The sequence below is a fragment of the Eretmochelys imbricata genome, chromosome 1 (assembly GCF_965152235.1).
Source record: "Eretmochelys imbricata isolate rEreImb1 chromosome 1, rEreImb1.hap1, whole genome shotgun sequence".
Taxonomy (NCBI): domain Eukaryota; kingdom Metazoa; phylum Chordata; order Testudines; family Cheloniidae; genus Eretmochelys; species Eretmochelys imbricata.
In genome coordinates this window covers 244,544,760-244,571,565 of record NC_135572.1, presented here as the reverse complement: position 1 = coordinate 244,571,565, position 26,806 = coordinate 244,544,760, and the positions used below count along the sequence as shown (strand labels likewise).

General features: G+C 42.1%; 1 protein-coding gene across 1 annotated transcript in view; it reads left to right on the top strand.

Annotated features, from left to right (window-relative positions):
• Positions 1-26,806, top strand: part of PIK3C2G (phosphatidylinositol-4-phosphate 3-kinase catalytic subunit type 2 gamma) — a 289,894-nt gene that overhangs the window by 199,925 nt on the left and 63,163 nt on the right. Inside the window, exons 26-29 of the mRNA XM_077831041.1 lie at positions 8,136-8,245; positions 19,690-19,882; positions 20,426-20,547; positions 22,549-22,657. Of these exons, the coding sequence (XP_077687167.1) occupies positions 8,136-8,245; positions 19,690-19,882; positions 20,426-20,547; positions 22,549-22,657 (534 nt within the window). The remainder of the gene's footprint in view (positions 1-8,135; positions 8,246-19,689; positions 19,883-20,425; positions 20,548-22,548; positions 22,658-26,806) is intronic.

Genomic DNA, 26,806 nt, shown 5'->3' with positions numbered 1-26,806 from the left:
GGTAGATTGTGCCAAACCAACCTGATCTCCTTCTTCGGGAATATAACTGATTTTTTAGACAAAGGAAATGCAGTAGATCTAATCTACCTGGATTTCAGTAAGGCATTTGATAAATCATTACTTACATTGGAGAAGATGGGGATTAATATGAGAGTTAAAAGGTGGATAAGGAACTGGTTAAAGTGGAGACTAAAACAGGTCATGCTGAAAGGTGAGCTGTCAGGCTGGAGGGAGGTTACTAGTGGAGTTCCTCAGGGATTGGTCTTGGGACCAGAATATCAGACAAGAATGATCTTGTAAACTGGAGTAATAGAAATGGGGTAAAATTTAATAATGCAAAGTGCAAGATCTTAGGGACAAACAACAAGAATTTTTGCTATAAGCTGGGGAAGTATCAGTAGGAAATGACAAAGGAGTTGAAAGACCTGAGTGTATTGGTTGATTGCAGCCAATTGTGATGCAGCCGTGAAAAAGGCTCATGCAGTCCTAGAATGCACCGGGTAAGGTATTTCCAGTAGAGACAGGGGTGTGTTATCAGAGGCTTGTATAATGGTACTGAGGCTGAGAGGGGTAATCTGAGACTTTTATTGATTAATGTTTGTAAAGCACTTTCAGCTCTGCGGATGAGACATTACTCAGTAAAGCCCAAATCAAAGGCCCAGTGCAAACAGCAAGAAGCTGGACTGTGAATTGCAGGGCTTCTCTAGGGGAGGAGCAATGGAATCCCCGACTAAGCCTGTGGAATGGTCATAGATCGGCTACACAACTGCTACTAAATCCGTAGGGCTCTGCATCACGTGTACCCCTCATACGCAGGAGAGGAGAAATGATAGGTATGGCGGTGAGTGGATCTGCTGTCTTCTCCGCATATTCTTGTTGTGTGGTGGCATGCCAGGAGACTTCACAATGCTGTACTGCATGGCACTAAGGATCGTTTGTGCCCAGCACAGGATCCCCAAATCTTACCTCTCTGAGCACCCTCTGATGTGCGGCAAAACTGCACTCCTATGGCCAAAATGAAAATTATACATTGCAAAATATGCCATGTGTCTCCCATCTTAAAGCAATTTTGAAGCTAGAACTGGGGCATGCAATGGGATGCCCAGTATGGAGTACAGAGATCATAGACAATCGTATGACTGGAAGGGCTCTTGAGAAGTCATCTAGTCCAGTCCAGTGCACTCCTGGCAGGACTAAGTATTATCTAGACCATCCCTGACAGGTGTTTGTCTAACCTGCTCTTAAAAATCTCCAAGGACAGAGATTCCACAACCTCTCTGGGCAAATTATTCCAGTGCTTAACCACCCTGATAGTTAGGGAGTTTTCCTAATGTCCAACCTAAACCGCCCTTGCTGGAATTTAAGCCCATTGCTTCTTGTCCTATCCTCAGAGTTGAGAGAGAAAAAAATTTCTCCTTCCTCCTTGTAACAACCTTTTATGTGGTTAAAAACTGTTATAATGTGCCCTCTCAGTCTTCTCTTCTATAGATTAAAGAAACCCAATTTTTTTAATATTTCCTCCTTCGTCATATTTTCTAGACCTTTAATCATTTTTGTTGCTCTTCCTTGGACTTTGTCCACATCTTTTCTGAAATGTGGCACCCAGAACTGGACAAAGTACTCCAATTGAGGCCTAATCAGCATGGAGTAGAGTGGAAGAATTACGTCTAGTGTCTTGCTTACAACACTCCTGCTAATACATCCCAGAATGATGTTTGCTTTTTTTTTTTTTTTTTGCAACAGTGTTACACTGTTGACTCATATTTAGCTTGTGATCCACTATGACCCCCAGATCTCTTTCCACAGTACTCCTTCCTTGGCAGTTATTTCCCATTTTGTATGCGTGCAACAGATTGTTCCTTCCTAAGTGGTGTACTTTGCATTTGTCCTTATTGAATTTCTTCCTCTTTTCTTCAGACCATTTTTCCAGTTTGTCCAGATCGTTTTGAATTGTAATCCTATCCTCCAAAGCACTTGCAACCCCTCCCAGCTTGGTATCATTTGCAAACTTTATAGGTGTATTCTCTATTCCATTATTTAAACCATTGATGAAGATATTGAACACAACTGGAGCCAGAACTGATCCCTGTGGGAGCCCATTTAGCTGATAGCTTGACTGTGAACATGGACATCTGTGCTCAATGATCCATGCTGGTTACCTGAGAGCTTCTGGATAGATTTTTAAAGTTGTGGTTTTAACCCATAAAGCTCTAAATTGCCTAGTACCAGGTCCCCCTGTGAGACCGCCTCTTTCCCTTTAATACAGTGTGATGGTTGCAGTTAGCAGAGGTGTTGATGCTAGAGCCCCTTTCATATAACAGAGAAGGTGATGCTGGGAGAGTGTTCTGCACAAGGGCCACAGAGCTCTGGAATGCCTCCCGCCCCAGGTCTCTCATAGTTTGGATCAGTTGGCATTCAGGGCACATTGCTGGTTCCATTTGTTTCACATGGCCTTTGAAAAGAAGTATTGGATTAAGCTACAGGCCAACGTACAGCGGTGTGTTAGCGCTTGATTATAAGGTGCAGCTTGGTGGAAGGATGAGTTTGATGGTATTGCACTCTGGTTTGGTGACTGTAAATAACTGACAGGGGAACTCAGAGCCTGTGGATGAGTGTTCTTATTTCTTCTAAGTGAAAGGAAATAAAACAAACATAGGAAGTTGAGTGTGATGGGGTGTATCGTTTGAGGACTCCGGCTAGAGGCCCAGCAATCCTACCACACACACACAGCCTGGGAAGGAGCAGTGAAGGTGAGTCTAGGATGACCAGATGCCCTGATATTATCAGGACCATCCCAATATTAGGGACTTTTTCTTATATAGATAACTAATTCCCACCCTGTCCTGATTTTTCACACTGGCTATCTGGTCACCCTAGATGGAGCTTCCAGGCCTGCCTAGAGAGGCCTTGTGGAAGCAGCCAATTAGAGCCCAGTAGACTCCGATAAAAAGAGCTGCAAGGCCTAAGCGGGTCAGTCCCTGGCTGGGACAAGAAGGGTGAGGATGGGTTCTCTGCTCTGACCAGAGGAGCTCAATGGGCTGATCTACTGGCCCTAGGAAGGAGAAGACTTGACAACTATAACCCTGAGGTAAGGATGAAGAGAAAGGGGCTACATGGGAAAAGGCCCAGGGAAATAGCAGCAGCAAACTGGAGGCAGTGATGCGTGTTTAAAGGGTCCCTGGGTTGGGACCCAGAATAGTGGGTGGGCTCCCCACCAGTCTACTAGCAAAGTGGCCAAAGCCCTGAGAAGGGGACAAGGCTCTGCTGGGAAGCCCAAGTGAAGGATAGGACTTAGAGGGTCCCAGAGATGGGGCTGAGGGCAGACAGTGTGTCAAACGCTTTGCTACCCTGGAAGCCATTCATCCATTTTACACTGAGTGACTTGGCCGGAGGGCTGAGCCACTGAAGACCTACAAAGCAAGGTCGACAACCTACAGGGGATGCCTGAGGCAGGAAAGACTGCAGTACTGCCCCCAGCCACTGGGGAGCACTCAAGAGATGAGTGCCTCATCACATTGAGGAAGCCCCCGCTCGTCTCACTGAGGTTTGAAGGGGGAATTTGGCTCCCCCGATGACACAAGCAGCCAGTCAAAACTAAAAGAATCTAAGTGCCATAGTGTGGTGGCGTGAAGGTCACTCCAGTACACCAACTTTCTGTCAGGCGTGGTGTCACAAGTTGGTCTCATTAACCAGAGCCATAAATAAGAGCTTACTCAGCTGCACCCAGGGACACTTGTCTCTCCCACTCAGTCCAACAAGCTGTTTCTGGCTCCTTCCTTCAGGAGATACATCTTTCCTGCATCTGTAAATAACCTCTGATTCTGGAACCCATTTTGGTTCCTTCTCTGGGTTACTCCTTTCAGCCCTTCCTTAATCAGGAGTCTCCTTTGCAAATGGGCTGCATTAGTTAGTCCCTGGTTGTTCTCCTTAATCAGGAGTCCCCCCACCTCTCCTCCCTGGAGCTGAGTTCTCTTAGTCACTTTCTCTGGTCCTGAAGTAAGAGCTGTCCTCTCCTGAGCTGAGCTATGGGTTAGCCAGCCATAAGGCCTTTGCCAGCTTCTCCCTCAGCTGGTGCCTTTCCCTTAGCCTTTAGGCTTCAGACAGCTCAGCAAGCTAGTATTTCCCTGTTAGTATTCCTGGTGCTTGCCCTGCTAGGAGAGAGGAGGCAGCCTTTATTCTGGTCCCCTTCTCCCAGCTCATTCCCAGCTGGCTGGGGAGAAGGAGGAGGGAGGGGACCCTTGTCTTGCCCTCTCTGCAAGGGTCCTGGCCCTTAAAGAAACAGTAACAGTATTTCCTCCAGAATACTTCTTATTCCTGGGACTGCTTCCTTTCTCCTAATATCTCTCAGGTCCTTGTATATACAATTGGGCCTTTCAAACTCTTAAAGGGCCATGCCACATGGGCTGACCATTACGCCCCACTAGTCTTAAGGGCAGACTGCTCCATCACATATAGTAAAAAGGGTAATTTATAGACAATTAAATAGACTATGGGGTAAGATCTACTTTTGGCTCACTAGTGCAAAATACCAGATGGTAGCAGGAAAGGAAAGATAAACTAACCATCTCATATTTATTTTATGCAGAAAAAGCAGTCTCAAGTTTCCATGATGGAATGTTCTGTGCATATCTGAACATCTGTATCTTGTCTGCATCTCGTTGTCTGAGTTCTGCTTTCTGAGATGTCTATATAAAGTTGTTTTTTTGTTTGTTTTTAAAGTCAAATCTGAAGTTGTATAAGGCCAGTTTCAAAATGTGCAGTGTTTGATTGGAGTTGTAAACTCTATCTGCTTTGAATGGTGAGTAACTGCTAGTGGCGTCCAGCAAATTGTGATTATGAACCACAATATTTTCTGGCCCAGTGTGGAGTTAATGCTTTATTCTCTTGGTGATGAGCAGCAGGTTTCCAGATATCAGCAGTACCAGTATATGCTCCAGGGAGTGAGGGAAGAAATAAGCCATGAAGTTCCCATCACTCTGAAAAGCAGAAACATCTGTGGGAGGCCCAAGAGCCTCGCTGGAAGAGTTCAGCTACAAAGCCTGTAGTTTATCAGCTTTCCTCTCATTAAAGAATCAATGTGAACTATAGCCGAGGGTTTCTGGGGGCCATGAGCAGCATTCAACTAGTTAAAAAATCATGTGAAATCCAGGATTTTCCAGATAGAAATTTCTATATAGACAGGTCTATATAGTTGATTCTCCAAGGAAGCCTAACAAGTCAGCTCTCTGCTAAAATGTGAGTAAGAAATAGACAGAGTCATTACTGAGAGATACAAGATATAGATTCACTGGCACTAAGTCACTCTGTGTCCTTGGGCAAATCACTCCATTTTGCCACACCTCGGAAATACCATTTGTAAAACAGAGATAATGAAACTTGCCCATCTTGGTGAAGGGCTTTGAGGTCTGTGTGAAAAGTGCTGTATCAGTACTAGTATAATTAATTGTTTCATGTAGAGATGGGCCTATCCCACAACTCTGGATCTGAATGCCAATACCCTTGGAGATGTTTGCCATCCAAACTTGGGTCCACCCTTACAGCTGGCCCTTCACTTCCTTTTCACTATGAGCAGATCCAAACATTACCATACTTTGGGGGATTAGAAATCCAGATCCAAATGTTTGTGGCTCAGGCTTATATATAGTTACATCAGATAACTAAAATACCTGTGATGGTCAAGTATTGTAGCCCAAGCCAGCTGGTGCCCAAACATATGTGCACTTGGGACAACCAGTTGGAAAATACCCAAAGTCTTGTCTGATCAATCTCCAGCATCACTGTGTTGGGAACCGTCCTTGTCCCATATGATACAAGAGGAAAGAAACTACACAAAGCAGGAATGATGGAGGGGCTGGATGATCCTCAAGGAACCATGCTGCCAGTGGGAACGGTAGCCAACAGAGCAATGCAGAGAAGCCAGTCCTACCCACACAACCTTCTGCTTCCCCAGCACTTGGGCTCGTCTTTACCATATCCCCAGGGTAGGGAGTCCAAGCCATGCCACTTGCCTCTGGTTAAGGTAGTTAGGGCACCAAACTGGAAACTAGAAGAGACATGGATTCTTTTCCCACCTCAACACATAGCATGACATTGGGCAAGACACTTTACCTCTCTGCACCATAGTTGTCCCAGCTATAAAATGGGGATATTTGTACCTTTGTAAACTGCTTGAAGATGTATGGATAAATAATATTATGTGTTTGTAACTGCGAAATGTTATTATTGTGCCTTGCCCATTGTCAAGAAAGGTGAACTCTAACTGGAACAGGTGCAGAGAAGGGCTCCTAGGATGATCAGGGGAATGGAGGGGCCTACGTTATACCTGGAAACTGGAAGAGCTTGGCTTGTTTAACCCAGCAAAACAAAGACTGTGAGGGGACATGATTGCTCTCTAGAAATATGTCAGGGGGTAAACACCAAAAAGGAAGAAGAGCTATTTAAGCTAAAGGACAATGTTTGCATAAGAACAAATGGACAGAAACTGGTCAGGAATAAATTTAGGCTAGAAGTTAGAAGAAGGTCTTATAACCATAAGAGGAGAGAGGTTCTGGAACAGCGTCCCAATAGCAGTAGAAGAGGCAAACTAGTTTTAAAATTGATTTTGTTAAATTATTACCAGGATTATCTGATAGGGTTGCGTGTGATAGCAGGGGACAGAACTCGATGACCCAGAAGGTCCCTTCCAGTCCTGTGCTCCTGTGCCCATTTTGTATTTGACAGAGCCCTCCCAACAGAGGGGAGGATTCTCTTGGAAATTAAACCATTTGCATTCACCTCAGTGATTTTTCAGTCTCCTCTGCGTAACCAGTGTTCAAGCTGTCACAGTTCCAGAAGCAGTCCAGACAGAGCCTGAGACATTAAGCAACATCTCAACCATAGTGCTGAGGAGAAAAGAACCCAAAATATAACCACATTGATTTTAAAAGACGGAAAGAAATAAGGAAAACAAATATCTCTCTTCTCTCCCCCTTTCATTTTACAACAAAAGCTATGTCTCCCTTTTATTTGGTTTAGTCTTCTGAGATTAGTGGGCACTTCTGTCTGCACTGGAAATATATTTCACTGCAGAATGTACACGCTCAAGCAGCAATGTTATATTTGTATTCTTTCTGAGAAATGGGTGGGAAAGATTTTCTCTCTATTACACACAGTCCATCATCTCAACTTGGTGTGGGGAATATGCAAAGTCAGTGGGTTTAAAACATTTATTAGAAACTTTTCTCTTCTTTTTTTAACATTTTAAAGAAGAGACAGGTGTGCTGGACACACTGAACATGTCTAGTTGTCCACTTCTCATTGCACTGCACTGACAATGTTGTTAACTCTCATTACTATACAAATAAGATTGGAAGGAAGTAAGACTTTGCACTTAGGAAGTGTCGTTCATCCAATAATAATACATAGGACGTATTCAAGCCATTTTACAACATATTCTAGCCTACTAATACTTCTGTAGAGGCAAGCAACTACTATTATACCCTTCTTTTGGACTGGGAAACTGAGGCACAGAGAGGCTAAAGGTAACTGGTATGTTGCAACTAAAACTGGGTACATTAACAAAACCAGTTTCTTACAGGTAGGTGTATGTACCTAATTACATGCATTTGAAATAGTGTGACATTGGGGTGTAATGTTTTTATAGGTATCCCTTTAGGTGTAAGGAGTTCATAGAGTAAGGGGAGACATCCATTCTGGTTTAGTGTTGTTTGGTTGGTGGGGAGGAGGTTATCACTGCTGAAGGTGGTGTTTGCAGCCTGCCCTGGAGATCTGTAGGTGGATGCCCTTTGCTGCCTTAAGGAGGCTGAGAGGGAAAAATAATGTTCCTGTGTATACTGAGGTGGTGGACTCCTCATAGAGGGATCAGTTGCAAGGAATTCAATTCTTGAGGTCCTGAATCCATTTGAATACACCGTCTTCTGGTGTATCAATGTGAAGAGGTTAAGAATGCATTTCATTCTCCTAATCCACTCTCTGCATGTTATACCCAGAGTCACACATTGCCCAAATTAGGAGAGGTTTGTAAATATAAATGTAAATATAAAAGTTTCTCTGTAACTCCATTTTTTTTCTAGTTAGCCCTGTCTCATTTAAATTATTTTCAGTGCATTTATTGGATCAATACTATTTATTCAAAGATGCTGCATGCAGGGTTGCCTGAGCTGAACAGCATCCAGGATCTGAAGTATGTGTATGATAACCTTCGTCCACAGGACTCAGACCTCCAAGCCACGAGCCACTTTACCAGGTAAAAAACAGACAAGAATTCAGAAAGTATGCCCTCTTTTAGGCTTAAAGAGACGCTGCCAAATTACAAATCATAGGCTCAATTGATCTAGGGAGTTAGTCAACTGAAATCAATAAATTACACAAAAGATTAACTTGTCTCCAAACACAAACCCACAAATAAACCCTCTCTTTATGCACATCACTAATAACTCCTTAGATTATGAAAAGAGTTGTTCATACCTAACTTATGTTGCTTATGTTTTTTGCTCAGCTTGCATATTGTAACTACCCTGGTATATTTCTTGTTGGCTTCGCTCTAATGCACTGTGACAATGCTGAAGGGCTTGGACTGCAAGCACTTCCAGTGAATGCTTGAATCTTCTAGTTCAAAATGCTTCTTCTTTGAGTTCTGTGAAGAATGTGCTTTTTTGTATTGGTTTTTGTAAAATGTTTTCAAAAAGCTGTAGGGAGCAATGTGGCCTTGTTGCTAGAGCACTGGGCCAAGACTCAGGAGATCTCGGTTCGATTCCTGGCTCTGCTGGGTGACCTTAGGCAAGTCACTTCACCTCTCTGTGCCTCGGTTTCTCCATCTGTAAAATGGGGATAATGATATTTTCTTCTTCTTAAGCACTTTGAAATCTACAGATGAAAAGCACTGTATAAGAGCTAGGTATTATTAATAATCGCTTTGCAGCTTGATTGGTATTAGCATAATATGAAGCTTTTAATCTCAGATTCAGCTCGGCTTGATCAGGACTGAAGGTTAATGGCAGTTTAGCAGTCTGTATGAAACAAGTTTGATCTCAGTTCTGGTTTTTGTGGACAAGCGTTCACCACACAGAAATCCCCACCACAATTGGTGCCTTTGTCTCAATAGATAGGCCAAGCACCGAATGGGCTTGTAAACTGAATGGGCCATAAGTGTTGAGGCCCAGCATGGGGAAAGCTCACATTGTCACAGCTTGCACTGTACTTCCTCTTGGGAAAGAGGACCCCAGAGTATTGCCCAGCACCTTTGAATACAACCAAAGGCAATATTAACATTTTAATACATGAGAGAAGGGCCTGAACCCAAACAATTGAATCAATGCATTGCTCCTCTTAAACTCTCTCTGGAATTATCTAGATCTGCACCTTGATGTCAGTTTGAACTCTGTTGCTCAGGCTTGTCTTTATGATGTGTCAATAACTTTTTAGAACACAGCAGAGTCCCCAAGTCCTCATTTTAACCCCTAGATTTTCCTTATTTCCCCATTGCCCTTTGATTACAGTTTCATTTGTTTTTAATTTCAGCATGACATTTAAGATCAATGTTGATCCCATCTCCTCTAATCCCTACTCGCTCCCATCTCCTCACAATTTAAAGTATTGTCAAACTGCAGCCTTGTGTACTGCAAGCACAGAGTAAAAACAAGTCCTGTTAATAGTAATGATAAGTAACATCCATGCATCAAACAGGGAATAGATTCCTTAATGATTTCCTCGGAGTATAACTGTATGCTTGCAGTGACTTGAAACAAAGGTCTGATTGTTAGAATTATTGTCAAACAAGATCTTAAAACCCTGGAGAAAGGTACAATTTTGCTAGAGTGAATGTTTTTTTTTCTCTTTTAATGTAAATGAGGTTTGTTTGCACTGTCTGTGTGTGTTACTCCAAGAAAATCCTCTCATTTCATCAATTTAAATAAGCTTCATGGAACCAGTTAACTCGTTGTCAGTTTGTCCCTATTTTAAATTTCTAATCATGGTTTAGCACGTGTTAATGAACAAGTTTTAACTAACATGTTTGTAAATTTTAATGTGGACAGGATGCCAAGACCTGTTGCTAGTCATCCTTAAACTTATGACAGCCTCACTCTTCCTGTGGGGTGCTGTGCAGCCCAGAATCCCTGTAGTGCTGAGTGCACTCAGCATGGTCCCTTGTGCCCTCAGCATGCCTCCTATGCTCTGGGTTATGACAGCAGGCAACGCAGTGCTGATTACACTGGTCCTACACTGCTCCTTCACCAACATGTTTCTTCCACAGCCCTTTACTGCCCTTGTATGAAAGTGCAGAATGGGGATGAGAATCCAACTATAGAAACTTCCACTTCTATAGTTTGGTAGCGCTCTATATTATTATTTCTAGTCATTGTATATAATAATAATGCTTTAAACAATGCTCTCAAAGTACTTCACTAACTTTATTTTTTTCACGACATCCTGTGCAGCTGGTGATGAGCCCTCAGTGAAACTTAGATGGAGAGAATGGTAGATAAGTATTATTATAACCTTTTTTCACATGGGTCAAGTGATTTGTCCAGGATCACATAGCAAGCCAGAGGTAGAGATCCTCGCTCTCTGAGGGCATGTCCATAGTGCAATCATGGGTTGTATACCTAATCTCAGATACCATGCATCAGCATGGGCTTCAGTGTGGGCTGTATAAACCCACCCAGAAAATTGGGTAATTACTTGGGTGGGGCACCGAAATCAGTGCTGCTGCAGCTTCAATGCTCCAGTGCCCAAGCTAGGTAAATTAAAGCTAGTTTGAGTATGTGTACATGAGCTGCAATTACATTCCATAAATGCAGTGTAAACATACTCTGTCTCCTAGTCTATCTAACTGGAACCCCTTGACTCCATATGTTACTTTGTCTTTATTTTCTTAACTACTTGAATAAACCCGTTCATTATTTTTAAAAAGTCCCTGTCATGGGATTGCTGGCCCCTTTAAGAGAAACCTGGGTTAAAGCTATCCTAAAAGATCTAATTTAAAGGGACTGAGCTTACCTAGGCACTTAACTGAATAACAAACACCTGAGCCTGATAAAAGGTCACTGGGCTCAATTGCAGAGAGTTGCTCACAGAGAGAAGCTCTCATAAGGGAGAGGAGCTCCCAGAGATTAAGGAGGAGGCAGTGCAACCCATGCGCCGAAGGGAAGAGACTTCATTTCCATTTAATAAAAAAGAACCCCATCAGGGGAGTTTTCTTACACCCCTTCAGATTGGGTAGAATTTTTAAGGGGCCCTGAGAGAAGGGAAAGTGAGATAGGTAGTGCCTGCAGCACTAGCTCAGCAAAGAGGTGCTACAGGGCAGGCACAGACTGTGACAAGTGGTACCAGAAGTGGGATTCTGAGATCCTCTCCCATCCAGGAGGGATGACCAAGCGCCACAGTGCAGACACCTTCCTTGGCTGTGAAATTTTTATCCTCCCACGCCAGCATATGGAGGAGCAGCCACAGCTGTTGGAGTTCAGCTCCATTTGCGGGGGAGGAGGAATGTCTGAGCAGCCTCAGAGGGCTGTGAAGGAGGTTCCACAATGGTAAAGAGTCAGTTGTCATCGACACCGAAAGGGAAGGCAATGATTGTAAAGCTGGCCTGGTTGCACTGAGCACCAGAGGAACGGGGGAGAGCCAGGATGCCAAAGACACCCTGCCAGAAACTGCTGGCTATTATGAAGTCTGAACAAAAGACCGTGGGAATCTACTTTTGGGGCAAGAAAGTGTGATGACCCATGGACAGTCTGTCTTGGTTGTGGGAAGAATGATCACATAGAAAGATGTTGCCCTAAGGTAGATGCAGTTTAATTATGAGAAAGATAGAGCCTACAAGAAAGAGCCTATAAGACTAGGTGAATATGGAGTAGTCCAGGAAATCAGTCTGAGCATGTAAAATTAAAGGTAGGCAGATGGCTATGGGTTTCAAGCTTCCCATTGGTTAGGGTAGATACCTTCACGCTACTCTCAGCCCTAGAGATGAGAGTTTGGGGATCTTGAATTATTTGGTAAAGGAACCAGGTCATACTGAGGAACCAGAATGGGTTCCACTCAAAAGAAGGGTTCAACCAGCTAACCTCGAGGACAACAGGATTATGGGGTTGAGCAAGCCAGAAAAAAGACTCCAGGGATCTGAAGGTCCAGGGAAATGCTGGCAACAAGAGCTATGATGTGACTGTAAAACAAATCTAAAAGCTGCAGGCCTCGATGGAAGCTTTCTATCAGGATTTGGATGACTGGGCAAAAATTCATGAGGCCCAAATCACAGAAATTAGGTGGAAATATCCCAGGCTTTGGAGAGTCTAGCTACACAGCTGGAATGAACCAAGCAAATAGAAGCAGACCTTGAAAGGGCAAAGCAAGCATGGGAGAGTGAATGTGAAAGGCTGACCAATGAGATTAAGATGCCTCTACCTGGTAAAAGAAATACTTTGTACTCATGGAAGGAAGTGACAGAACCACAAGTCAGCTTGAAAAGTGTCTCAGGACAGCAAAATCAATTAGAGAACAAGTCATTTAAGCCAGAAGATAAATTGGCAGACCTGGGAGCCCACATGCAGATGACACAAGAGTCACTGCAGGAAGAGACCACCAGAAACCAAGTCTCATTACCCAGCTGGAAGAGTTAGAGGATGAAAAGAAGTACTTAAAGGAACAGATGTGTGTAGGAGCCAAGTTAAATCTTGAGAAAGAAGTCTCCAAACTAAAAGATAGACTTTTTCTCTTGAGACCAAGTAGTTACTCCAATTCCTCTTGTCTATCACAGGGACAAATGAGAAGAACTGAAATAGAAGTGAAAGAGAGAGAGACTTTTCACCAACCCCCTCTTCTTGAGCAGAGCAATGGAGAAGTTGGGGCTAGAGAATGTCAAGTCTGCCTTGGAGCAGCAAGTTACCCAGATGGAAAAAGAGCTGGAGACTAAGCTCCAGGAACTGATCATTCAGGGACTAGCTCTATGCACCCTGGCAAAAGAAGCTGGTTTGGGTAGGGGGGTGGAAACTGGCCCAGGAGTGCAGGACCAGGGTGTTGAACCTGTGTAGAGAGAGGTGATAAGATGGTAAGTACAGAAATGAATTACTGGGGGGCTTGTAAAGATACAAAGACCTGCCAGGCCTCCAGAAAGACCTTCTAAGAGGAACAGTTGGTTATTTTACAAAGGTCTGGGTAACCTGTGGCACAAACACTAAGGGTATATCTACACTGCATGTAAGACCAGGGTTTGAACTTGGGCTCAGACCTAGTTCCCCTTCCGTCTAAACACAAATTTCTCTAACCCAGGGCTTGGACCCAGGATCCCATAAGACTGAACAGTCTGAGCCTGAATCAAGCCAGGACCCAGGGTTCAAGCCCTATTGCTTTGCCATGTAGACACAGCCCCACTGGACTTGTGCTCAGGGAGTCCACCAAAAATATCCCACAATCCCATGGGCCAATTTTCTTTGTCCTTTGGACAGTCAAGTTTGGTGGACAGTCAAGTTTTCCCACATTGCACCACAAACTAAGGGCTAGAGCAGCCAAATTTTGGGAGGGCGCTAGGAAGTCCGGGATATGGGTGGTTGGACTCAGCCCCACATAATGCAGTCTAGATGCTGGAGCTCCAGGCTGGGACCCAGGGTTCAATAATTCCTAACCTGGGATTACAAATAAGTGTAGACACTTGAGTCCTAGATTAACAAACCCAAGGTCTGCTAACTTGAGTTCTTCTAACCCTAGGCTTCCATTGCAGTGTAGACATACCCTAAGATCACATGAATGACAGAAGCTACAATAATGGCAGTAGCTACACAGCAGTTCTCTAGAGTAGTGGACTGCAGTGAACTGGAGGAAAAGGCTGCTACTGCTGATAGGAACCAGGCTGAAATCCTGGAACTGCAGAGGCAGGTGACTGAGGACCATAGTGGCACCCAAGTCCTGGTCACATCATATTTTACTTAGGAAGACAAGAACATTGCCAGAGATTTAGTGGATTTCCTGGTTGCAGCTGAACAGGAAGTTCCCACCTGACTGGAGAACATGACCAAACATTAGCCATTGTGAAGCCTACCTTTTGGTACAGAGTGGCACTGGGGGGATGAGGAAGGTATGTCACCTGGTGGCTGGTCCTTTTAAGGGGAGTCTGGGCCCAGGTTACCCATGACAAGCTAATTTAAGGGAGCACATGAAATAGCTGCCTATAGTGTATCCCTGCCCTAAACTCAGTTTGAGCCTTGAAACTCAGTTTGATCTCCTCCCCTTTCCTATCCCTTCTCTACCCCCAGAAAATATTTTATCCACAGAACAGGAAACCCTTCCTACTCCTGGAAAGAGATCTCCAAGTTTGATTAACGGCAAAGTGCTATCTCCCTCAAATGTCCCCATGATGTTGTGTGACATTTTAAAAAGTGTTCTTAAAATGATTTACAATTATTTTAAATAGATTAAAATTGGTTCCATGCTATGACTGAAGCGTTTGAATTCATTGCAGTACACAAGCAACCCCACTGCTCCTGCCCATGAATGAGAGCCGCACAGTGGATCTGAAGATTACCAGAAAATTAGCAATTCACATCTTTGAAAGCTTGACAGCAGGGGAGAAGCTAAAGAGGTGTTATCTGTTTACTTTATTTATTAATGGAATAATTTATTATGTACCCATCGCTGCACAGGTCATGCGTGTAGATTCCGAACCACAATACCAAGGACTGCAAAACTAGACCACCCTCATAACACAAATCCTCTGCCAGTCAGACGAATGCCATTCCCCAGCTGGCAGCATATCCCTCGGCAATCCATGCCCCAGCTAGCTAAAACACCAGTGGAGGTTGATGACATCTGAAAGGGCAGAGACAAAACTACCATCTCAAAGTGTGCTCGCAGATGATTCACAGCAGCAAGCAATAATCACAGTGTGTGCACCACAAAGGAACAAAGGCAAACTTCTTATTCTCCCCTGCCAAGCAGCCTCCACTGTAAAACGACAGGCTGAATAGATGTATCCCGCACTGCATTCTAGGGAAGGCCAGGAGATGGGGAATCTTCAATATAATATATATAACCTGGATTTGTGCTGGAAATGGCCCAACTTAATGATCACTTTAGATAAGCTATTACCAGCAGGAGAGTGAGTTTGTGTGTGTATGGGGGTGGGGGGGTGAGAAAACCTGGATTTGTGCTGGAAATGGCCCACCTTGATTATCATGCACATTGTAGGGAGAGTGGTCACTTTGGATAAGCTATTACCAGCAGGAGAGTGAGTTTGTGTGTGTGGTTTTTGGAGGGGGGTGAGGGAGTGAGAGAACCTGGATTTGTGCTGGAAATGACCCACCTTGATTATCATACACATTGTGAAGAGAGTGGTCACTTTGGATGGGCTATTACCAGCAGGAGAGTGAGTTTGGGGGGGGGGGGAGAGGGTGAGAAAACCTGGATTTGTGCTGGAAATGGCCCAACTTGATAATCACTTTTATCAAGTTGATAAGCTATTACCAGCAGGACAGTGGGGTGGGAGGGGGTATTGTTTCATGGTCTCTGTGTGTATATAATGTCTTCTGCAGTTTCCACGCTATGCATCCGATGAAGTGAGCTGTAGCTCACAAAAGCTCATGCTTAGATAAATTGGTTAGTCTCTAAGGTGCCACAAGAACTCCTTTTCTTTTTACAAAGACAGACTAACACGGCTGTTACTCTGAAACCTTCAATATATTGGTATTCACTGCTCTACAACAGGCCCCAGACAGCAGGATGATTATTGCCCTAAATGGATTTCTGACTAAGATCCTATATACTCTCTGTGGAAAACAGACCAACTCATTTTTTCTTTCTCGTGGGCTCTACTGAAATTGAGTCAGTTTCAGTCCCATGGTTACATATTAGTAAGAGGCTAAGCTGGCTCTGCACCTGGCAAGCTGATTCTTAACAGGCAGGGTCAGGGTAAGGAAGAGGTGTGTGAAGCAGTAAAATTGACAGGATGGGCGGAGTTGCTGAGCTGGGTTGGGAGAACTTGCAAATGAGTTTTCATGCTCATGTACATCCTTCCCTTTTCTCTTCCACTCACAGGGCCTATTAGGCTTACTGAAGCCCTAGACTTGTAGGGATGACTGCAGCATTGCTGTCAGGTGTTGAGAGAAAAGTCAGGATCAGGTCTTTGATATGGCTTAGCAATTCAGACTTACTTGATACATTTGCGGGATGTTGGGGATCCAGGTTGTGTGTGTGTGTTTCTCTCCATAACGCTTGATTGCCCTTGAAGGTAAATCTTCAAAATGAGTTGTTCTGTCACAGGGCGTGTGACCTCTTTCAGGTCCTCTACAGAGGCCCAACCATCATTCCTCCATAGAGTCCAGGAGGAACTTCACGCGTGCAGTAACTCACAGATGTCCTCCTCAAGGGAGTCATGATTGTGTGTTTGGGGGTGCCTAGCAGCTACTGCCGCAATTTGCAAAAGAGCCTTTGAACACCTCAGCCTGCATGGCAGACTCTCCAGAGGCTTTCTTATGAGCAATTTCACTTCATCATACCTGATGATGCCATGAGACAGTCTTGCTGATCCTACTGTACGGTGGCAGGTCCTGTCCCAGCTGGAAATAAAAAGCTGAGTAAGTTTCCTGGAACATTTCAAAACTTCAATAATGGGTTCAGGTTTAACACTAAAATTAGGCTGAAGTCTGGGGCAAAGGATTCTTACTTTATATATAAGGCCAAGATTTGCATTTGTGGCTGGAGATTTTGAGTGCCTCTGTTGTGAGATCCCATGAAGAGGGCCTGGTTTGCAGAAAGCACTGGGCACCCACCTTTCCCCAATTGGTCACCCAAAAGTTGAGCACCCCAAATCACTGGCTACTTGGGGAGATGTAGGCCAAACTTTATTTGCCCATCCCCACTTCAGAGAACAGCCGTCTAAGTCTCTGCACACCCTGACTTGTGTAGGAGTTTAACAGTTCCTTAGGAATGCTGAGAACCACACATGAAATCCAAATTTAACTCAGCCATTAGGAGGCATAAAATTGGTATATGTGAATTACACTGAAAACACAACTCACTTTTCTGAAAAGCAGGCCAGAAACTAACCTGACTCCTAAAGGGATACTGTCAAGAGGAAAATTAAAATTTTGCCTGAAAATTGTGTGCCAGCTACAGTTACAAGATTACTAGAAATAAAATCAGCCCTCTGTTTTTTTCATTTTTATTTGCACATTTGTTAGCACTTTATATATAGTCAGTGTCACTCTTTCCCTATATAGTCCAGTATATGGATCTGTACGGGCAGTGCCTGGCAACCCCGTGGAGCATCTATTGACTACGTGTGGGTGAAGGGGTCCCCAGCACAGAACCAATTGCCTGATCAGAGCCCAAGCTTGTTTGCCTGTTGCAGAGAAGACACAAACATCAACAGAAGAGCAAAAAAGACCTTCCAGCACATCGTTTTTAATGTGTTAAATGAGTTGCTGCATTTTTTCTATATATGTATAATTTTTTCAAAAATGTAGTTGGTAGCATCCTTTTTAAGTATTTAATAAAGTAAATATTTTTTCAAGTATAAAGTAAAGGTTTGTGATTAGCAGTCTACAGGTTAAAATCATTGAAAGGTTTAATGGGCCCATAGAAAGAACAACAAGCCATTAAAGAGATGAATTGCCTGAATTATGGTCCTCTGATATCAGCTGCTCTGCAATAGTGATATTGTCTGAATATCAAGTTGGTTGTACACTGTAAGCAAAGGCATGTGTCATACAAGTTAGATTAAACTGAATAGTGTTTAGCTGTAAAATTAACATTATTCTCTTCCAGTAATACTCTGATTTTTCTGGCTGCTTTTCTATATTATAGTAGAACTACAGATTCCACAACCCAAATCACATGCCCGTGATTTATCAAGTGATTAAACTACACTTTAAATATAATACTCTTTTCCTTAGGAACTAAAGAAAGAAAAGTTTTACAACCTTGGATGTGGCCCAATTAATCAGCACTGTATTGATTTTCCAATAATATCCTAAATTAAGATTTATTTTCTTGTTTTGCATGAGACTCCTAAATTGTTGCGTTTATAAAATGGGCTGCGTTTGCCTCTTTGAAGAAAGCTTATTAAGTTGATAATTACATTGCCTTATTGGAAGATTATTTTCCTCATATTACATTAAGAAAAAATATGTATCTTCAACTTCCACCCTTACTCAGTTTAATGTGGCTAATCTCTACATGATAAATTGCACAACATTTGAGTTAATTCTGCATCTGAGCCTTTTCTTTGGGGTATGACTGCATTTGTGAAAGATACCAGAGTCTTCAGCCTGAATGTCAGAGGTCATGCAAACTTAGGTCTCAGTTCAGAAAAATTGGGTCTCAATTCAGAAAAGTCTTGCTTTTCCCAGTATAGCCCAAGCACATACTTAACTTTAAGCGTGTGCTGAAGTCCTAAGTGAATGGGACTTAAACAGGTGGTTAAAAGTTAAGCATGTGCTTAAGTGCACTTCTGACTAACAATAGATTTAAACATGTATTTGAGTCCCAATTAAGACCCAACATTGGGAAACCTCTGGGACTCTTATGGTTTTTTTGGGGGGCTGTGTAGTTAAGTCTAAATGGCTGGCCCTCCACAATATCAACAACTATACTGGATTTCCCAGAAATCTGACCCCAAAGCCTATGTAAGTAGAGGAAGAGAGAGGAAACTTAACAGCACAGTGAAAATAGATTCAAATGGCAACTGGATTAAACAGGGCAACTGGATTTTAGGGGCAGTTCCTCTCCCCCTTCAAGGACTACTTGTGATATAATTTTGCAAGTGCCATTCTCCAAACAGAATTCACATTTGATCTGAAGAAGTGGTCATGCTTATTTGCATATAGTGCCTTTCATCCTGAAGGATCCCAAAGCTCTGGGAAGTGAGAACCGTGTTCTGGCTTATCTTGCATGGGAATTAAATGGGGAAAGATGGTGTAGGGAGGTCTTTCTTTCTTATGTAGCTACACAAAGGGCAAATAGGATCATGGGTTGAGATTTTTAAAGTCCACTCAGGGATTTAGCAACACAGACTCCAATAAGTGAATCACTGAATCAGCTTTGAGAGTCTCAACTTTAGTGCTGATTCTCCCTGTGGCAATTGCTGCTTCTCGACATGCATGGAGGCATTGTGTGTGCCTCTTTTCTCCAAAGCAGGGGTGGGGTGGGTCCAGGTAATCAGGAATAAGAGCCACTGAGATAAGTCAGGTGGGTTACCTAGGTTGTTAGCCTAGTGAGTGTATTTTTTACTTTCCTGATAACACACCCAGCCCAATGTGGTGTTTAGATGTTGCTTGTAATTATTAGAATTGGGAGCACTGGCTGTTGGGAGTCTGAAAGGACAGGAAACAGGAAGGAGGGGGGAGGAGTTGAGAGGCTGGGAGAAAACTACAGAGGGTGCAGCAGCAGCAGCAGCTTGGTGAAGAGGTTTCCACTTTGAAAATAAAGTCCTCTAGAAGCTTGTTAGTACCTTGCCTGGTTGATACAACACCCGAGTCCTTTGGAGATTGGTGGAATAACTTATCCAAACTGGGCTCAATTGCTGCGTAAATTGAACTGCTGCAAACAAATGGTGACGAGAGAGAGTGTGTGCACATGCGTGTTGTGTGTGTTTGATTTTTAGTTGCATTCATGGCAGCAGGCACCAGGAAATGGAAGCAAAGGGAAATATACGCATGAAGATAAGCGTTTACATTTGATCTTCTTTTTGTTTTGTTTTCTCAGGAAAATAAAGGAAAGTTTAGAGTGCTTCCCTGTCAAACTCAATAACCTGATCCATACGCTTGCACAAATGTTAGCCACAGGCTTTGCCAAGTCTACAGCTTCACAGAATGTTCCTCAGGAATCCAACCTGCTGGATGCAGAGAGGTCAATTGCCCGAGCAACCATTTTAGGGTTCAGCAAAAAGCCTGACTCTGTATGTATTTCGCTCTCCACTTGCCCTCCTTTCGCTTGATCTTTAACTACTCTTCCTTTAGCTTACACGCTCTCCTGCCTCGGTTATATAAAATGTAACAAAGAAAGGATCATAGAATGAGCAGCAGTGCCATAAGCAATGAGATTCTGGAGGGAAATAAAACCAGGCAGAGAGCTATTAGCGGGGAGCCATTAAGGAGGACAGTTCCTGCCCTATAGTGAAAAATAAATCAAGAGCTAATTATAGCACCCATAAGGAAAGCACAGCACAAAATTAGGAAGCCTGATAGAACTTGCTGTACGCTGCTTCAATGGAGCATTATTAGTTTTCGCACTCAGTGGTGATATTTCAGTGTTTGAACTGCATCCCATCCAGATAAATTCCTTTTTATACAACTACGCCTATAAATTACAAATTGCATTTTCAGGCACGTGTAGCTACATTACAGAAAAGTTTTTCTTTGTTGAAATTTCCCTGTAGTCCTGCATGTGCCTTTTTGGCATCAGCCTCTCTCTAATCATTTCTGTTTTTTCCCCAATGCAGCTATATTTAGTCCAGGTGGTGCAAACCTGCCAGGTGGTCACCTTTGTGGAAAAATCATTTGAACAATTTTCAAAACTTCACAGCCATCTACAGAAGCAATTTCCATCACACGCCCTCCCGGAGTAAGACAGCACATTAGTCCTCATTATTCTGCCGTTAAATGGTTCTCGCTACGTAAGCAAAAATGTGAAGAATATGTGGTGGTTATATTTGCTAGCAACACAAATTCAGCCTATAAGGCACTCAAATCTTTCACGTCTGTCATAGGATCTAGGGGAAACTGATCATAGTCTGTTGTGGCAGCCTAACTTTGCTATATTCTAGTTGTCCACAGCCACCTGTGAGGTATACTTTTTTCACTCATTATTTTCAAGGCAGATTTATTTCTGGGAGTGGGATGATTTAACAACAAACGACTGAGCCTTTCTTTCTGGAGGATGCGTGTGCATGTGGGAGGAGAAGAGGGGTTAGGGCCTGTTCCTTTTTTTTTTCTTAAGTGAAAGGCAGAACTGTCATTGACTTCATTGGGGGCATGATTGGGCCTTAAATCAGGTTTAATTTACTTAAGTCATTCAGTTTTTCACTAGATGAGAATGTCATTTGCCTGCATAGACTTTCACAACCAGCTGGTCTGCAGAGCTAGCCAGTGTTCCTCTGTACAGCTGCAAACTACAACTCAATGTGTTGTAATCTAGCTGGCCTTTTAAAAGCTAGTGGCAGCTTTTCACTGAGCTCTGGAATTGGGCACAGCCTGTTCAAAGTAAAGATCTGACCAGCAGGCTCTCAAAAAGTCTGTCCAGGTGTCATTTCACTGTGTTGAACGGCTGGCTGGCTCTCTACTCATCTGAAGCTTTCAGGTGTCTCCTGAGAGGATAAACAGGGTTATACCAGAAAAAGGAGAATGTAAATGAGTCACTGTTAAATGCCTGGAGTGGTGATGAGAAACTTAATACAATCAAATTGAAACGTCCACTGTTGTAAATCATGTAGATGAGAGGATGCAAAGCATAATATTCGTTTAACAATCTCATTTTAATATTAGTAATCCATATCTCAAAACCTTCACATGCAATTTAGCTCAGGTAGCTCTTTTGAGACGCACAATACATTCCCTCATTTTGAGAGAGAAATAGTCCTTCCAGTTCAAGGTTAATGTAATCCAATAAGGTGCACTGTTAGAAAGCTAACCTTCTGGCTGATCGAGCCATGCTTTGGAATTTACTGCTTTTATAGCTTTTATAACACACTTAAGTGAAAAAATATTTAAAACATTAGGTATCTTCAACAGCTGTAAAATTTGAAGTTGGCACAGGACCCATGATGTAGAAAAATACTAGAGAAATATTTTTTAATTATTAAACCAAAGTAAAATTAATGTTGTTAAAATCCAATCAAAGAGCATTATTATCTATTATTATTGTGTTTCCATATACTACTTGTTTTGTGGTAGCACCTTCAGGCCACAGTAGGGATCAGGGACCCATTGTGATAGGCCCTGTACAAACACCCAATACAAGATACAACCTTTTCTGAAGAGCTTACAATCTAAATAGACAGAAGAAATGGGGGTTGGAGGCAAGGGAGGAAGCAAAGCTGTACTGATGAGAGGCTGCAAGATTTCGTTAATACTTTTTTGTCATTCATTATTATTAGAAATAGTAGGATTTTATTACAGTTGGCCTAGAGCCAAAAGCTGACATCAGTGCTAGGTACTGTACAAGCACAAAGACCGTCTTTTCCCTGAAGCACTTAGCGCCTGACTTTTAAAGGAATATAAGCATCTAAAGATGCACATAGGTGCTTATTAGGTGCCCTAAATACCTTTAAAAATCTGGCCTTTACAATGCAATAGACAGACAAAGGGTGGGATGGGAAGAGAGACACAGAGCTGAAGCATCTTGCCTAAGGTAACGCAAGAAGTTATTAACAGAACAAGGAATAGAACCTCTGTCTCAGGAGTCAACCTCTAGTGCCCTATCCTCTAGACCACAGTCCCTCTTCTTAAATAAAAATAATAATTAAGACAAAATCTTAAAGATGTCCTGCTATTCTTATGTACCATAGAGTAAATAATATCATATTTTTTCAGGAGAAATAAAATGTCTACATGTTCTCTGTTTCAGGTTTCCCCACTGGTGGCATTTACCTTTTACAGATCTTGAACACAAAAGAATGAAAGACTTAAATCTCTATGTGAAGCAGTTATTGAATGGATTCAACAACCTATCTAATGTACGTGATCGTTTTCCATATAATAGCTTATATTGTTTTTAGCAGCTTTCTGCCAACAGATCCCAAAGCTTTCTACAGCCCATATAAAATGACAACTCCAGACACTGCTGTGCCCATTTCTGAGGTGGAACAATTATAGCATTTAACAGGACTAATCACCCACAGGCAACAAAGAGATTGGAAAAATAATTTATTAGAGCTGGCTGGGAATTTTTTGACAGGATATGTTTTCCATCAAAAATGGTGATTCAGGGAAACCAAATCTTTTTAGATTGGTTTCAACAATTGCCTAATTTCAGAATTATTTTTCAGGGAAAAAAAGTTTTGAAATTGTGAAAACATCCAGTTTCAACATTTTCTAAACAAAAGGTTCTGTTTTTTGGTTCAAAATGACTTTTCATTTAGAATTTTAAGTTAAGTAATAGTAAACAAAAAAAAAGAATTTTAAAAGGTCAAAATCAAAACAGAATGTTTCAAAACTATCAAAATGAAACACTGAAATTACCTACCTGAAATATTTTTCTGATTTTAGGGTCACAACATTTTTGAGATTTTTGACTTTTCATCTGATTTGGGATGGACATTTTTTTAAATCTTGAAAATTTTTGCTGGACAGGAAAACTCACCCAGCACAATAATTTATGAAGCTGTGACCACACCGTAGAAATGTAAGAGGAAAGGGAAATTATCCAGGTGAAATAACAATCAGAGCTTGTTTTCTTTTTAATAATAATGCATAATCCTGGATTGAAGATCAGCAGTCAATAGGAAATGTCAGTAGATTTCCAAAGATAGCGAACATCCACATGATAAAGCAACACTCAGGCTTGGAGAGGAGACTTCGGACTCCAGGCCAGTTCAGTCCTTGGCCTCTCTACTGAGATTGCCAGTAAAAATTCAGAGTTTTTGCGTTAGCTTTTATGTGCTGTATAGACCCTGCCCTACAGTGAAGTGGGACTAAGACCACCAGTTTTTCACATGAGCTCTTTTTGATCATTAGTGATCTTAGGCTGTTTCAGGCTAGTAACTTAGAAGTGAAAGGCTCTGTGTCTTAATTGTGCCCTAGGCCTGCCTTCAGTAGACTGGCTTTCATTTGGGCCAGGCACTACAGTGCAGAAACTATAACCTGGTCTACACTAGGGAAATTAAACTGATAGAAGCCCCTTGAATATTTGCAGAGACGATCTGTACCTGCCAATAGTGGGGGGAGGGGGATAGGAGGGGAGGGAGGGAAAGGGCAGAGTGAGGGCAGAAGCTTCAGCGGATGTTAGTGAGCATGCTTAGTACAAGCCAAGCAGCTGCATGCTCTCCCCCACAAACACATCACCTCTGAATATTTGTAAAATCCTTTGTGTCTGCACACAAAAACCCCCCTAGAAATGGTCTAATGGCCAGTTAGAACACATTACCACTCATCTTGTTTAATAATTCATCTAATCCTCCCATTACCATCCCACAGAGCACTAGTGGCCTTGAGTCTGCTCCCAGACTGCTGGGAGCTGAGTGGGAATTGTGGGGTAGGTACCCAGAGGACTCTGTAAATTAAACTGTTTAGAACAGTGCTCTTGTGGATAGAGGGCAAAACTTAAACCACTCCAACATGGGTAGTGTGGATGTACAATACAACCAGTTCATTTACCAGTGGCTCAGTTGATACAGAGTTCAGTTCCAGTGCAGACAAGAACTGTGAGCCAAGGAGATGAGAGTTTAGGGACAACTATTAAAATGATGACAGAGAAACTAATCTTTTACAAAAAGAAAAGGAGTCCTTGTGGCACCTTAGACACTAACCAATTTATTTGAGCATGAGCTTTCGTGAGCTACAGCTCACTTCATCAGATGCATACCGTGGAAACTGCAGCAGACTTTATAGTCACGAAAGCTCATGCTCAAATAAATTGGTTAGTCTCTAAGGTGCCACAAGGACTCCTTTTCTTTTTGCAAATACAGACTAACATGGCTGTTACTCTGAAACTAATCTTTTACAGTAGAATATGTGCTGTAGTTAATGGTGTACAAGATCAGTGGACCATATTAATGGGAGGAATAATAGGTGGATAGTTTTCATCTGTAAAATGTTACCGTATGCTGTACATTGTCTTCCTACCCATTATGTATCTAACTAGTAATTCTAGGGATCATCTTAATATAGTCAATGGCGTTCCAAAATCACTGAATTGTGATGTTTTACTTTAATGTTGCTCTCCTGCCAGGGGATGTTAGATATTCTGAACATACTGATATATTTAGATCAAGGAGACTGGTTCAGTGGGTCATTTTCTTTATATTAATGGCTAAGAGATCCTTGTTTTTTAAATAGTATGAACTTTCCCTTTCCCCATAGTGGATGTTTGGTTAAGTTCCAAGCGGAAAGTATTCGTTAGGAGATTTTCTTGATAAAAAAATTATTGTATTTACTTGCTTCTCTCTGTCTTCTCATCTCAGACAACTTTCTAGTCAAATCTGTCCTTTTTCTCATGCGACTAGAAAGCATAGCCTAAGCCATATCTAATGATAGTTCTCTGTTCAAGAGTTACTTGTATTTTTACTATGCATTAGTAAAAATGGGTAGTAATAAATAATTAAGGAGTTTGTGAAGAATAAATGTTTGGTGTGTCTTGAAAGTGCAGATGCCTATAGCATGAAACTCTTTGTCTTTTACATCTATTAACCTGATAAATTTTTGTCCTGCTGAATTGTGTTTTAGCCAAGTTGAGGCCGAGGGTGTGGGCTCAGGCTGTGGAAACCCAAAAAGTGGAAGAGATTTTAATTATAAATTCCTCTGTCTATCATTTCTAAACTGATTATCCTGATTTCATAGACATAAATTGTCACTTTGTGCAACTATGAAAACTCTTGCTCTGCTTTTGCAGGAGGTACTGCAAACTCAGACTTATCGTTATGTAGCTAAAAATGCTAGAATTAAAGAGAATTGGACTACACTCCGATTTCTCACTGACTCATGTGAGTGTGCATACTCTTCAGACCAAACTAAGTGCTTATTACTGAAACAGTGTTATGTTTAAGACTGGCCTTTTCTGTTAAATGATTTAACATAGCGGGGGAAGGGACTATCTACCTTATTGTTTGTATTGTAATTCTGATGGAGTCAAATCCTTATTTAAAACATTTAAAATACCAATACAATGTATTTTAAAGAATAGAAAATTTAAATTATCCACACATACCAATGTCCATACTGTGACAGGGTCTATAAACCCCTTCTTTTGAAGGGGTTAAGGAGCAGTTGTTGGCCCAGGTGACTACACCCCCGCCCCCTACACCTGCAGAGCCTGATCCGACTGGAAGATGAGTTTAAAAGGGAGCCAGACAGTTCAGATGGGAGGGCGAACATACCTACCCTGAGAGCTCCTGAGCATGGGTGCAGGAAAACAAGAATTCAGTTTCTTGTAAAAATGTTGAGGTTTCAGTATTTAGTTTATTCTGCATCAGGACAAAACCAAGACCTTTCAAAATTTTCGAGAAATACCCTCCCTGGTGGGCTAACCAAGTTCAAGTCCCTGCCCTGAATCCAGCAGAACTGGGACCTGCACCTCAATCTCCAATATCCCAGGTGACTGCTCTACCCACAATGTTATGGTCTATTTCCAAGTGGGTTTCTCTCTCTCTCTCGCTTCCTCTGGTTTTGACCTGAGAAATATTCCCAATGAAAGTTCCATCAAAACTGATATGTTTTCACAGAAAGTTGTCTGAGTGAATTTTCTTTTGTAAAACATTGCAGTTAATATCCATCTGGCTACAAACAGGAATTAAAACAGCAAATTTCTAGTATGCATGCATCTTTATTTTGATATTAAGTAGAGTAGCTTAAGTCAATGATTAAGGACAAATGTCAGCACGTTTTTTTAGTTTAATTTTATTTCCATGAAATCAATTGTATTACATGTGTGGTAGAAAAATATTGTAATTTTGCACCGATTATATCATGGTTGGTTGATTAGTTGCATATACTGGGGCAATAATCATGGATAAACATGAGAACATGTTCAGAAATATTTGGACTCTTGCAGTTTTGCCTCATTAAATAATAGCAGCCAAGTGGTGTCTTACTGTGGGAGAACAATCCAGAAACTAGTTGAAACATCAAGACACAATAAATTGAAGGTTTGAAACATGGGAACAACAAAA